The 15,010-nt window shown below is 24.0% G+C and overlaps 5 protein-coding genes across 5 annotated transcripts; 2 read left to right on the forward strand and 3 right to left on the reverse strand.

The window, feature by feature from the left end:
* Window positions 1-936: 936 nt before the first annotated feature.
* Window positions 937-3,793, reverse strand: PCHAS_0901700 (conserved Plasmodium protein, unknown function; the record flags this gene model as incomplete). Its single annotated transcript, XM_016798009.1, has 2 exons — window positions 937-3,622; window positions 3,738-3,793. The coding sequence occupies 2 exons, from the start codon at window positions 3,791-3,793 to the stop codon at window positions 937-939; spliced, it is 2,742 nt and encodes a 913-aa protein (XP_016655272.1).
* A 1,640-nt stretch (window positions 3,794-5,433) lies between these two features.
* PCHAS_0901800 (thioredoxin-like mero protein, putative) lies at window positions 5,434-6,830 on the forward strand (the record flags this gene model as incomplete). The annotated part of the gene is made up of 2 exons (XM_740604.1): window positions 5,434-6,410; window positions 6,545-6,830. 2 exons carry the CDS (start codon window positions 5,434-5,436, stop codon window positions 6,828-6,830), a joined length of 1,263 nt encoding a protein of 420 aa, XP_745697.1.
* A 700-nt stretch (window positions 6,831-7,530) lies between these two features.
* On the reverse strand, window positions 7,531-9,231 carry PCHAS_0901900 (WD repeat-containing protein, putative; the record flags this gene model as incomplete). The annotated part of the gene is made up of 1 exon (XM_016798010.1): window positions 7,531-9,231. The coding sequence occupies one exon, from the start codon at window positions 9,229-9,231 to the stop codon at window positions 7,531-7,533; it is 1,701 nt and encodes a 566-aa protein (XP_016655273.1).
* Window positions 9,232-10,360: 1,129 nt separating this feature from the next.
* Window positions 10,361-12,055, forward strand: PCHAS_0902000 (radial spoke head protein, putative; the record flags this gene model as incomplete). The annotated part of the gene is made up of 1 exon (XM_016798011.1): window positions 10,361-12,055. One exon carries the CDS (start codon window positions 10,361-10,363, stop codon window positions 12,053-12,055), a length of 1,695 nt encoding a protein of 564 aa, XP_016655274.1.
* A 316-nt stretch (window positions 12,056-12,371) lies between these two features.
* Window positions 12,372-13,505, reverse strand: PCHAS_0902100 (DNA-directed RNA polymerase III subunit RPC8, putative; the record flags this gene model as incomplete). Its single annotated transcript, XM_016798012.1, has 6 exons — window positions 12,372-12,419; window positions 12,520-12,569; window positions 12,663-12,766; window positions 12,918-12,981; window positions 13,090-13,273; window positions 13,395-13,505. 6 exons carry the CDS (start codon window positions 13,503-13,505, stop codon window positions 12,372-12,374), a joined length of 561 nt encoding a protein of 186 aa, XP_016655275.1.
* Window positions 13,506-15,010: the final 1,505 nt, after the last annotated feature.

Raw genomic sequence — 15,010 nt, forward strand, 5'->3', positions numbered from 1 at the left:
TATATCCCTTTTTATATACAACAATATCATATTCTTTCAAGTCAAATTATGACAGCTTATAAAAGTTGTGTTAATATAATTATATATACATATGTACATGCACATATTATATATCTAACATTTGTATAAGGTATCGATTTATCCACACATAATCAAACAATATAAAAATATACTTACCCATAGTTAACATATTTATATGCCTATCCAACTGTTCATTTCTTTTATTACACCCCAATATTTTTGCGAATGTTGCATACTCCCATTTTTCGCTTCGTTCTGTTCCCTTCAAAATTTTGTGCAATATATTGTACAAAGTTTGTTATGTTTAAAAAATAAAAAATAATAAAAAAATACATATATTATATATATTAAAAATAGCGAAACTCGTCTCACAAATGCAATAATTTACTTCACCTTTACACACCCAAAACGTTGCAAACGAACCTGCTTTAAAATGGTCATATAAAATAACCGGCTTCTCATTTATTGATAAATATGCTGAACCCCTACTATTTCCTAATTCACCTAAACATAAAGACATATACAATTAAACTCGCCCCCAATTTTCTCTACAAATAAATTACATAACCATATTTTATTTCATTTCTATATTCTTACTAACCAATAAACACAATTGCAGTGTCATTCCTTTAATACGTATATGCCGGTTCCAAGCTTTTTTTATTTTTTTTGAAAAATTACTTATAAACATATTTTAATTTAAATATTCATTTGTTCAATCGTGTTACTAAAATTTTACGAATGAATTTTACAAACATATTGAAATGTAGAAAATGTGAAAAATGCAGAAAAATACACAAAACAGATTCCAAGTATGGTAAATAGAAAATACGAATCAAAATGACTGTCAAAAAATTGAATCAGCTTCACACACATATATGTACATGCATATACATGTATTTTTTCACCATGTTATCAATTTTTTTCTTCAGCATTTCGTGAGTCATCATTTAAAAAGTTATTATAATATTGCATATAATATTTTTTATATTCATTGTTCATATTTTCTGGTCCCATTTTAATATAATTTAAAGTAATATTTTTATTTGTTGCTATATCTATTATTTGAAAAAAATGTTTTCTAGATATAGGATCTGTTTTCAAATTAAAAAAACGAAATATTTTGTTTAACAGTAAACCGATCTGATTAACAGATAACCCATAATTAATCATACTATTGTACACTTGAAAATATTTAAAAAAAAAAAAATAATTTTTTATTAAGCATTCTTTATTTTCATATCTTAATTTTTCTAATAAAATAGACTCTTGAATTATTTCTGATATTATTATTAAAAGGCATGTCTCCCAAAATTTTATATTATTCCATAAACCATGTTCATATAAAAATCGATACAAATACACTTTCTTCTTTTCGTCCACCTTTGTCCCATCCTCTTCCCCTGTTTCTTTTTTTGTAACTTCATCATTTCCAGAATCCTTTTTCGCTCTCCCTTGCATCTCAATCCCTGCCTCACCCTTATTATCTTCAAAGATATTTATCATATTTTTACCTTCCTCATTAGTCACATCATCTTCTTTCTTAACATCATTTTCATCTATATCATTATTCAAATTCGTTTTAACATTTTCAAATGTAGAATCACTATTATCATTCCCTTTATTTGCAATTGTATAATTTATTTCATTACTATTTTCAAATGAAAAGAATGGATATTTTTGAAGTAACATGTTTATATTTATATCTTCATTTGCATCTACTTCAAGATATAAATTTTCAGATGCTATTAAAATATACATGGCTGACCAATAATCATAATATTCATTACATGCATCCAAAAATAATAAAATAACTTTTGTAAATATAACCATTGATCTAATATCACTAACCATCTTCTGTTTATTCTCAACCTCTTTCACATCTTTTTCTTTTTCTTCCTTTATGACATCCCCTTCTTTAATGCAACGCATCAGACACTCACAAAATATTAGCCGATTGTTATACGAATTAAAAAACGGAGCTATATTAAACTCAGACAATACATCCAAATTATATGCAAAAATATTTTTCAAATAAAAAATAAAAAACAATCTTATATTTTTTAATGAACTAGTGCTATTTGGCAAATCATAATTACTACTACATAAATATTCATCACCATCTTTATTATTATTATTATTAAATTGAAATAATCTTTTTATATTTGAATAGCTGTATTCTTTCTCCATATTCTTGTCACTACTCGTTATAGGATCCACTTTGCTATCTTGCGCCTCCAAGTTTTCATCACATTTTTCACCATCTTTCAGTTCGTCCTTTACCTGACTATTTTCACTGCTCTCATTTTGACCTTCCCCTTCAACCTTTTCGCCATCATTTTCGTCATCATTTTCGTCATTATTTTGTTTTTCAACGTTTTTTTCAACGTTTTCCTCCGCTTCTTCCTTCGCTTCGTCCCCCGCTTCTTCCTTCCCACCATCATTGCTTTTCCTCCTGCTCTTAAAAAAGACGATATCATTAAATATGCCCGTTGAAATGATGTTTGCATTGCCTCCATACTCTTCCTTAGATTTATCAGATTGCTCATTCTCTGAGTTATAGTCCTTTTCATTTTCGATGGGCGTACATCTATCTGCTTGAACCCATTTTTTATATGTATTCATATTAAAAAAAGATAATAACATGTTACTGTATTTATTTTTAGAAGATGATTCAGATGTATTATCATCTATATATTGATCAGATAATCCATTTTTATAATTCTTTCTGGAAAATGTATTTATTTCATCTACAAAATCTATTAGCATTGGCCAAGAGACAATATTATTATAAAATATGAGTTGTTCATTATGTTTTTTATTTATTTCATTATTTTTTAAACAGTATTCTTCAATTTCTTTATATGGATCTATATCTTTAAAAATGTCAATACACATATTAACATCATATTGTACATTCCGAATATAGGACATAAAAAAAATTAAATATTTCATAACATTATCTTTTAAACATGCAATACGTTTATAATCCATCGATTCTAATGAATGTAAAATATTTTTTAATCGCTTTTCTTTTTTCTCTTCTACATAATTAATATTATTAATCGAATTTTTATATTCCTCTTCCCTTTTTTTAGCTATTAAATATTGTTTAATACAATTATTTGATAATTCAATTCTTTTTATTGGATCATAATAAAAACTGTTATGAAAAACATTTATTGAATCAACTAGCGATTCATAAGAATATGCACATCTTTCTATATATTTTAAACTTTCATTTTTTGCTTGTTCTTCCATTTTACTATTTTCAATACCATCTAACTTTATATAATTAAATACATTTTGATGATTTTGCAACGTCGAATATAATGTATTATTTAATATTTCTACTTCCACATAATTAACAAAATCTTTTATCTGATCACATCGTCTCTCGATATTTTTTTTTATTCCGATAATTCCATTCTTTATACCACTAGATTCATTTTCAAACACATTAAATATATTACATAAGCTACTTAAATTACGTTCATACTCCTTTTCAATTCGCACCATTTCTTGAAACATTCTTTTTAAGTTTTCAAAGCACCTTCGTCCTTCATCTACTCGATGCAATGCCTTTACCCAATCGTCCATGCTGCAAAACAGGTTGAAAATAAAGGTGGCATATCTACAATAATGAACATAATAGGAACAACACACTACAATGCAAACAAAAACAGAAGATGCACAAACACAAATTGAAAACCTACAATGTTTTTTCAAAATTGTTTAGCTTGGGTTCTTGGAATTCCTCTTTAACTTCCATCTTTCTGCATTTCTATAGTTCGACAAAATAATAATAAGCAATATTCATATAGCGCAGCCAAAGAAAACAAAATAGTTGCAAATCTATAAATTATATCTTGTCTTCAAATCAACGTATTTTTCAATAAAAAATGATTTACACAAACAATTATCGCATAAAATGCATTACAAATATTTAGCTGATATAGCTCTAAATTCGCATACCATTAAACAGTTTAAAAATGTACATACTGAACATAGTGATATGCCCTTATCTTTTTCTCTACCCAATGTATAGCCCAATTATACAATTAGTAATATATATATATTTGGAAATATTCTTACTTTTTTATATTTTACATATTTCTTAACACTCACTCCTTGCTAACTTCAAGGAGTACATGATTACTAAATTAACAGTTTTCGATTTTTCACAAAAAAATTTAGTTTTATATATTCTTAATATTTTCAAATAAACTGAACAGATATGAAAAATGTTTTTATAAAATATGGTCACTCATATGGGGTTGTAAAAAAAAATTATTTTATAAATAAATCAAGCCTCTTAATATTACCTAGAGTAATAACAATTACAAAATAGAAAAATACAAAATAAGTGGAAATAAATTGATACTGATTTATTATTGCATTTCCTAGCATAGTGCTATATCTAATATATAAAATACCTAACAGCTATTTTACCACTATAGCTAAATTATTTTCCTTTTTTTAAACTTATTTTTTTCATAATTTACATATAATTTTATTATTCATATTTTATATTATAAATCATATAACTTGAATGTGTTTTATTTAGCTTTCATTTTTAGTCTTATATATAATCTCCTATTTATGCTATATATTTTTTTTCCGATATATGAATAAAATATGTGTAAAATTTATAAAATATGTATAACCTATTTTAAAAACCCAAGGTGTAGAATTGCCAAATAAAACCCTCGTTCTTGTGCAGACCTAAACAAATCCTTTCTATCAATTTTTCCATATTTCAAAAAAATAAATACAATTTTTATAAAATATCAAAACATAATTTGGCTTATATTTATGGAAACTCTTTTCATACATACATAATACATTTATTTAATAATATATAATTATTTATGTGCATATTAGCTCTGCTTAAAATCAAGCAGCACATAGAACTATTTCATATATACACTATATATACATGTGCCTATTCCATTTTTTTATTAATGCAAATTTTTTTTTTATTTTATTACATAACTTTTATTGACCTTTTTTTATTATATTATTTTTTTCCCATACATAAATAATAGTAATAATAAAATACCGAATGACTATAACATAAAAATTTTAAAGAACATATTTTTATGCAATTATTTGTCATAGCTAATTTTATTTATTTTAAAATAGTGATATATAAAGTTTGCTTTTCATACCCTATGACATTTTTTCATGTATCATTGAATAAGCATATATTCACACTGATGTTATTTTTTTTAATTTCAGTTATTACAATTCCTATCGATTTTTAATCCTTCATTTTTTTCAACCCTTAAACAGATTTTATTATATGAATGGAAAAAAAAAAAAATAGTTATTAAACAAATAGCTTATTAAAGAACAAAATATAGGCCAAACATAAAACTGACGAAAAAGCTAGCCAAAATTTTTGAAAAAATGACTAAGCTATACTTCCTTTTTTTATTTGCTATCCAGTTCTGTAGCTCTTTTGTTAACTCATCAATACTAGAGTCAATCAAGCATAACCTTCAAATAGTTAACAATCATAATTTTAATACTGTAATTAATAAATTCAGGAATGAAAAAGTTTTTTTCATACTATTTTTTAAAGATTCAAATAAAGATATAAAAAATGTTATCAAAAATTATGATGCAGTTGCAGAAAAATTTAAAGGAATAATGACATTATGTGCAATAGATTGTGATGCAAATTCTCGATTATGTGATGATGAATTATCATTATATGTACCAGATCACAAGACTAGTAATACTCATCACCTCTTAGTATATCCAATAAGCCCAATGCCGAAATTTGAATTTAAAGATGAAATCAATGAACCTAATATAAAAAAATACACTTACCTTATACCATCAAAAATTGATGTAATTAAAGAAACGAAAGACTTTAATATTTTCCTTTCAAAACATGAAAATATGCCCAAAGTTTTAATTTTTAGTAACAAAAAAAAACCTAATTATGTTCTTAACGCTTTGAGTAATAGCTTTAATAAAAAATTATTATTTTGCTATATTAATAATGAACTTGATGAGTTAGTAAAAAAATATAACATTAAAAATTTTCCATCTATTATTATGTTAAAGAAAAATCAAGTTGTTGATACATATAAAGGAAAAAATAATTTTATAAATATGTTTGATTGGTTAAATATACATTCAGAAACTTTTGTTATGGGAGGAGGTTTTGATATTTCACCAGGAAAAACTAACTATAAACCATGGAAATTCGAAGCTGTACCCAAATTTACAAAACTATCACATGGTGATATATGTTTTAAACAAACAGACAAAGGATTATGTGTTATATACTTAAAAGAAGGAGAAAAATTAGATAAATCTGAAGAAGAAATGCTCATAACCTTAAAAGAAAAATTCAAACCACAAATGAGTGGACGGTACTACCAAACAAGCTTTATACATATAATTCATACTTACATGCATTTGAAAAATTCTAACTAAAACTACTTACTCTTTCCTTTCCCACCTTGATCCATTATAATATATTTCCATTTTTTTCTCTTCTTTGCAGTGGTGTAAACTTCCGATACATGTGGATTGATATAGCTACTGAAACAAACTTCCGAGCACTATTCGAATTAAAAAAATATCCATCCGTTGTTGTTTTCAACCCACACAAAAGAATTAGATATGCAACAATCAATGAAGATTTGATAGCTACAAAAGAACATATTGAAAAATTATTAGAAAAAATATCAGGAGGAGATGCTAAATTTACAATGCTAAAAGGACAAACATTACCCGAATTTATTCTCGATGAAAGTGAGGATGCTTCACCCGGAAAAGACGAATTATAAAATAGCTAGCTAGCTAGCCATATTTTTTTTTTTTTTTTTTTTTACAACACACACATGTGTGTGTACATAAAATGCAGATTACATATATAGAAAGATCTATATATATATAAATATTTCATTTATAAATTTGCAATTTTATATGTATATTTATGTATATATTATTGCTCCATTAAACTTCTCACCGTAAATTATGAATTTAACCACCTTTATGTCTTTTCTCAATATTTTTTTTTTCATATATATATTCTTATTTTTAATGACTTGTTCATATTTTTATGTTATATATTTAAAAAAAAAATTACGTTGGGTATTTTTACGAAAGATAAAACATTATACTACTTCAATTAACCAACAAATTAAAAAAATTTATTAATATACCAATTTAATTAAATAATAAAACTTGCTCATTCTAGCTCTAAAGTTTTTCTACATTAGCTATCTTTTTATTTTTTTATTTTATTAACGATACTAATGAAATTAGTAAAGTCTTTTTGCATAAGTTCAAAGAAATGGCAAAAAAATCGAAAGCCACAAACATTTAGCATATATAAAATGGTCTTAAAACAATTAACACACAAAAACAAAAAAAAATAATTCAATTATGAAAAACAAATGTCATTTGTTGTGTCAAAAGTATAAGTATGTAAAATAAATTGATATTTACATGTAGTAAATGGTGTATATTGTTCCTAAGATTTGCTTATTGCTTCATTACATAATCTCGAACATCCCAACACTTAACAGTCTGATCCCAAGAGGTTGATAAAATAAAATTGTTAGTCCATTCCATCGATGAAACTCGACTTTTATGATTTAACATAGATAAATTAGGGTATGTTATTCTTATAGTTTTTTGAGTATTATTCAATGCACAAGTTTCATTTGAAAAAAAATCCAAATTAAAAATATTATTATTTGTCTTTGTAGATGAAGTAATACCATTTCTATTATTATCGCTTAACGTATTTAAATAATTTTTTTCTGATATTTTACTATTTGTGTTAAAATTGTTACTTTTGTAAATAATATTTGGATTAATAGATGAGGCACTACTTAACTTATTTTCACTTTTTAAATTTCTATTTCTTGATAATTTGTTAACGCCATCTGGTTTATTTTTTGCAGAATTAAATAGTTCTTGTTTTGAAATAACTTGAACATAATGATCATTATTTATTTTTATATCTGATCCTGTTCCCTTTTTACTAAATTTTTCACTTCCTATAATTTTATTACTATTTATATTATAGCTACTACTTTTATTTAGCAATTTTGTTGACTCTGCAACTTTCTTATTATCTTCTTCGGATATAATAGAGTTTGAACGACTATTAGATACTTTTATTTTATTTAATTCTAAAAAGTTTTTACTAGCTTTTCGTATTTTAGATCCATCTCTTTTTATACTTAACACTTGATTAGTATTATCAAAAACAGATGCAGCACAACTTAATGAAGCAGCAAATTTATTAGTGTTTGAAAAACTTTTATCACATTTCCATAATTTTATACTTCCACTATCAGAAGAAGAACAAAAGAAGTTACTATATTTTTTAGAAAATGCTAAAGAACGTATTGGTGATGTATGCCCAACATATATTTCAACAGGTTGACTTTTTTCAAGACATCGAATATCAAATTTTTTTATCAAGCAATCTGATCCTCCTGTATATATATAATTATTACAATTAAATATTGTATTAATAGAATAGTTTGAATGTAAATTATCATTTATATATATAGGATTATTTTGTTGTCTTGAATCTATAAATATTATTTTTCCTTTATATGTACTAAAAATATGAAATTTAAAATTTTCACTATACGTACAAAAATTTTGACAATCTTCTTCTATCTCATTATATTTATAAATATTTTTTTTATTATTTAAATCTAATAAACATATACATCCATCTTTACTTCCATAACTTATTTTATCATCCTCAAAATAGTTAATACAAAATATAGATCCACAATTTGATGAATACATTTCTATATTTTTTTTTTCTTCAATACTTTTTTTAGAAACTTTTTTTTCAATTTTCTCTTCTTCTATCTGTTTAATATTTATTAAGTATATATTTTCATTATTGTTAGTAGTTCCTACACATAGATTTTTTTCTTTGGAATTGTAGCTAGAACATAATATTGGGTTATACAAATTTATATTTTTAATATTATTTTTATATTCTAAACTCCATATAGAAATAGTATTATCATGGGAAGTTGTTACAAACCTATTTTTATCAATTATATGAATCCCTTCAACTGAATTTGTATGCCCTTTAAAACTCCATACAGGTTTTACATTATATTCCAACTTTTTATTCTCAAACAGACTCTCATTATTTTTTATTTCGAACATATAGTCATCGCTGGATACCCAGTTCCGGATCCCCATTTCTCTCTAAATACGATGGAAACGGCAAGTAAAAAACAAAAAAATCAATAAAAGCCAAGAAAAGCCAAGAAAAGCCAAGAAAAGCCAAGAAAAGCCAAGAAAAGCCAAGAAAAATATCAGTAGACATGCACTTTTTTGTCTACAAATATTTGCCAGACAAAATGAGTCTATCTATTATTATTCAACCCAAACTTAAAGGAAGAAATATGTTGAATTATAATTTTGAAAACACTAAATTATATATATATATATATATATATATACATCCCTATACTTTAAGGACACAAAAATATCAAAAACATATATTTCTTTTTTCTTTATGAATATGTAAAAATTTATAATCCCATTTTTATACAATGCCTAATTCATTTTATTCATATTGTTACTTTTCATTGTAAGCTTATTTAATATATTATTTAAAGTATATAAAAATATATATTTTTATATAATTTACGAAAATGTATACTATACTCTTATTATTTTCATGAGTAAGACACACAAAAAGTCATATACACATATTTTTTCCTCGCAATGTGATACTATTATAATTTTTCTTATTCATAATTAAATAACATACTTGTGTGTATGTATGTAGAATAATTTTTCTCCAATATATCAAAGACTTTTATTTCGTATATTTTATTACATCTATGATTCATTAAATTTTATTCAGCCTATAATTGCTCCGACATATCGTAAAAAAGGTGCATAATTCATTATCCATAATATTCATTATTTAAGCTTAATGTTTGCATTTTTTCATTATAAAAATAGTAAATTGAAAATAATATGAATTTTATTTTATCTCTTTTTTATGATGCACCTTTTTGTCTTAGTTTTTTTTCCACTATTTTAATAATATTTTTTTTCGCATTTTTTATTTTTCTCGCTTCAAAGTTTAGATAATCATTATTTTCATATAGCTAGCTTTCGAAGCTTCATTCTTATTTCACATTTTTAAAATAACTTTGTATGGATCATATTTTGGATATATTTCGCATTTCCAATTGAGCTGAAAAATAACAAAACTTATTATAAGCAGTCGATAGACAAGTAGATAGTTATATAGCTAAAGTAGACCCAATTCAAAGCTACCCTTTTTCGCAAATAAAAATTATGACCAAGCGAAATGGAAAATAATCTAGCGATATCTTTGAACAATGCTAAGGATTATCTAAAAAAGAAAAACGAAAATGGGCAATCTGTGTATGAACATATTTGTGATATAATTAATTATATAATTTTAGAAAAACCAGATAAATGCTATGACAATTTTGAATTAATATCAACACAAGTAAAAGAAAATAAAAAATGTATTTATAAAAATAATAATAATACCTCAAAAAGCATATTAAAAGAAATTGATCAAACCAATTCTACACTTGATAATTATATACTAACCGATTATATAAAACAAAAAAATGAATGGATGCAAAAGATAAAGAAAATAATTAACGAAATAAAATATACAGAAAAATATAATGAACAAGACATAAATATTAGACCAACTAATTTGCCATTTTCAATAAATTTATTTCATCAATTAGAATTAATAAAATGGGCTGGTTATCAAATAAATACTAGTCTAATATTCTATATTGAAAATTCTATAAAAAATATTTTAAAAAAAAATAAAAATTCATTAATATCTTTAAACTTTTGGGGAATATTAAAAGGAATAAATAATGATTACTATATTTTAGAAGGCCAACTTAAAAATTATAAAAAACCTTTATCTACTTGTAATAAAAAAAAAAAAAAAAACAGCCAAAGTTCCACAAGTTCTCAAAAATCACCTGACTCAGTCAGCTCAAATGAATCAACAATTTCAAACTCAAATGCTTCGACTACATCAACTACACCCAACACATCAGACAGTTATAATAGTGAAGATCAAAAAAGCCAAGATAAATCAGAAACAAATGATGTAAACTATTTATATACAAAAGACGAATATCAAAACTTTAATAAAAAAATCAATAAATATGTTTATTGGGTCTCAATTAATGGTACTGGCAAATGGATTTTGCTAAAACCAACTACTCCAGAGTATATAGAAAAAACGAGCAAAGTTAACAAGCTACTAACTGGAAATATTAATCATATTATTACCTCCTTTCCAAATATTCAAATAAAAGAAAAACATTATTTAAGAGCCCTTATTTCAATAATTTCATCTTACACACATATATCACCAAAAAATTATTTTACTATTAAAGCCCAAGAAGAGTCAGAACAAAATGAACAAACAGACGATGAAGAAAATGAAAGTCAACAAGAAAATACACAATCTAGTGATGTCACTGATGAATCAGAAGGAAGTGAAAATGATAATAATTCCGAACCCGCAATAAATAATAAATTTGAATTTGATATAAATCTACTTTCAAATATTACGAATTGGGTATATTCCAGACATTATTTTCTACCAAATGGTCATATAACATATCCAAAAAATAAATCAAAAAAAGAAAAACATGATAAAAATTATAAACAAATTTTAGATCTAATTAAACAATCACCTCCTTTAAAAATACTTAGAAAAATTAAACCACAAAAAAATAATCAATCAAATATATATACATGGAAAATTAAACATCTCAATCATGGATATTCATATGGAACAAATAATAACCACTATGATATAATTATAATCTACAATTTTATATTTTATGGTGCTTTTACAATATACTATAATAAACAATATTTTAATTTTTATATAGGAACTGGTATTAAATCGAAACATGCTTTTATTCATACTTATCAACCAGATAAAATATATTCAGATAATAGTGAATTATCCGAACAAGACCAAATAGAATAAAATTATTATTAAATTTATTTATTTTTTTTTTACAACTTGTTAGAAATGTTATCATAATTCAGTTCTACCATTTGTCTTATCATTATATTATCTCCCTTTATAATTTTCCATTTCATTTATCCTTATTTTACACACCAATATACAAAATATTTTTTATTTTTTATTTTGCTAAGTTTAAATGTTGTCATATATAAACGAAATTCACGGAAAAACTTGTCATCAAATTAATGATATTTAAAATAAGAAAAAAGTATATAGGATTAAATGTAAACAAAAAATTAAATGCCCATAAAGTTTGGCTCTTAAAAATATGGGACTAATTCCACCACTTTACAAGCCCTAGCCCATCTTGCTGCACACTCCCCTTAAAAAAATAAAAAAAAACAATAAAAATAAATTGTTACAATAAATTATAGCAATAAAATACTGCCTTTGCACACATAAATGAATCCCTTTAAACTTACTGTTATTGACATGGACGGTATTGACTCATCCTCATTAAGCTCGTTAGGGTCTATTATAAATTAAAAAATAAATAATATTTGGAAAACGCACACAAATAAAGCAAAGAAAACATGTATGCTTTGTAATGATTTTTCATATATACCACTAAAATATGTCTCTAAAATTCTTATTCTTATCGGTTCATTTTTTGTATAAAAACATTTAATACCCTCGTATGTCCAATACCATTCATTTTTCTCATCATCACTGAAAATATTTTTTAAAAAAATAAGATAAATAAAAATAATAAAATAATTTAATGTAGCTGAAATATGAGAAATTTAAAGCCAAATTGTAATTCCTTTATAATTAAAAAAAAAAAAAAAATTATTAAAAAAAAAATAGCTAGCTAGCTTACAATGCCTTTGGTTCCTTTAAATATGCTCGATTAACTCTTATATTTTCAAAAAAACCCAAACTAACTGTATAAATAAAAATATAAACAACAACCGTTTCAATATAGTAATAAATAAATAAACTACATATTTATATTTGTCTTATTTTTCAAAAAAATCAAAAAAAATTGTAACCTATAATACCCTTGTGGTCTGAAGATTTTACATAACCTTCTATAATTTCATTTTCATATGGATGGAAAAAAACTAAACGAAAAATAACATTTAGTCTAATTGTTCCACATCCTTTTAATATTTCTTTATTTTTTATTTCCAATATATCATATAACCCAACACACAATCCAGCATTTTGCACCACCTGTTAAAAAAAAAATAAATCAAAAATAATAAATTAAAAAACGGCATACTCACCTATATAACACATATCCGTGTGTATATATTTTTTATCGTTTCTGCAGTATGCAAACAACATGCTATACCTTATCTACATATTTTGTTCTTAATAAAAATTCAATAATATTTTTTATCTCATCATTATTAAAATGGGCTTCAATACTTATAACGTCTTCCATACGAAAGAGAGAAAACATTCTGTACGGTCAGAAAAAAAAAATATATGCAAATATATACATGTGCAAAGACGAATATATTTTCATTTTTTTAAATTTATATCCTATTTATAAATGGTTATGTATGTAATATCCCTAACACATATATATAATCGAGTTCTTACATAAAAGGAAAAGGACTGTGAAGAAGAAAAAAAAACAACTATTCTACAAAAATAAGATTAATCTAAACATTTTAAAATTTTATCCTTTCGATTATTATCACATTATTTGGATTTTCACTCTTTAAATATCTATTTTGCTATACATATTTCATTTTTTTTAAATTTCTTTTTTTTTACATTTATTTTAAAAATAATAATACACGTTCACAAATTAAGAATGTTTATATTATATCTTTAGAAATTTTTTTTATTTGTTCTTATATGTTTTTCCCCCCCTAATTATTCGTATTGCATATAAAAATATATAGAGAGCGACGTATAATTTTATACCTACAGCGACTGTTAACGATTCACTGTGTTTGTTTCTCTTTTGTGCATATTTATATATAAAGAAAGTAATTATTTTATCAATCCTTTCTATTTAAATTTGCTATTATTTTTATATATTTTTTCATGATTTTTATACTTAAAATTTTTTTTCTTTTAAAATTATTTTGTATACTTTTAATAAAAGCTTGTTTTCAATTTTTAGAAAATATAATAAATTCCATTCCCTCAAACAAAGTCATATATAAAATATAGCGAACGTATTTATCATAACTGATATTTGCTACTGCTACTATTTTCCTTACATTCTTCTTATTTTATTCATTATCATAAAAATTCATTTTTTCCCAATTTCAATGCCTTATACATATTTTATCAAAATTTTTTTTACTAATTTTTACTTATAAAAAGTAACAACGACATATTTGATTAATCCTACCTCCAAAAAATGATACGGTAATTATACTATAGTGCATAAACAAGAGAAAATATGCCAATTTTTTATCATTTTACATACCTATTCATATTTTATTAACAATATGAAAATATATCATACTTATGCTTATGTCATATTTATTATAAATATTGTGTATTTACCCTTACACATGTATCTACATACTTTAATATATCCATGCAACATCATTTTTATTGCTATCGATGTTGTAATTAGTATAGTTCTATTTGTGCTCCCCTTCGAATATCTCTTTAGTATTACACACATGCATTCATACTATATCCATACACACGTATATATATTCCCTTATTATTGTCTTAAATTCTATTTTCCATTATTTTTAGACCAACGGAAGTGAACGATTTGCCATAATTTTTGAACAGCTGAAGAAAATTTTCTTTCTTTTTTATAAATTTGTTAATTTTTTGAAGACGTATTTAAACATACATGTGCAACATACAAAATAAGCAACGGTATTTTTAAATTATTATCATTTGCTCACGCTATTACTATTTTTGATTTTTTTTTAAATAGAATAGCCTAGCTTTATTTTACCAAATTTTTTAATAAAAAAAAAAAAA

This window comes from Plasmodium chabaudi (genome assembly GCF_900002335.3).
Source record: "Plasmodium chabaudi chabaudi strain AS genome assembly, chromosome: 9".
In the NCBI taxonomy this organism is placed as follows: domain Eukaryota; phylum Apicomplexa; class Aconoidasida; order Haemosporida; family Plasmodiidae; genus Plasmodium; species Plasmodium chabaudi.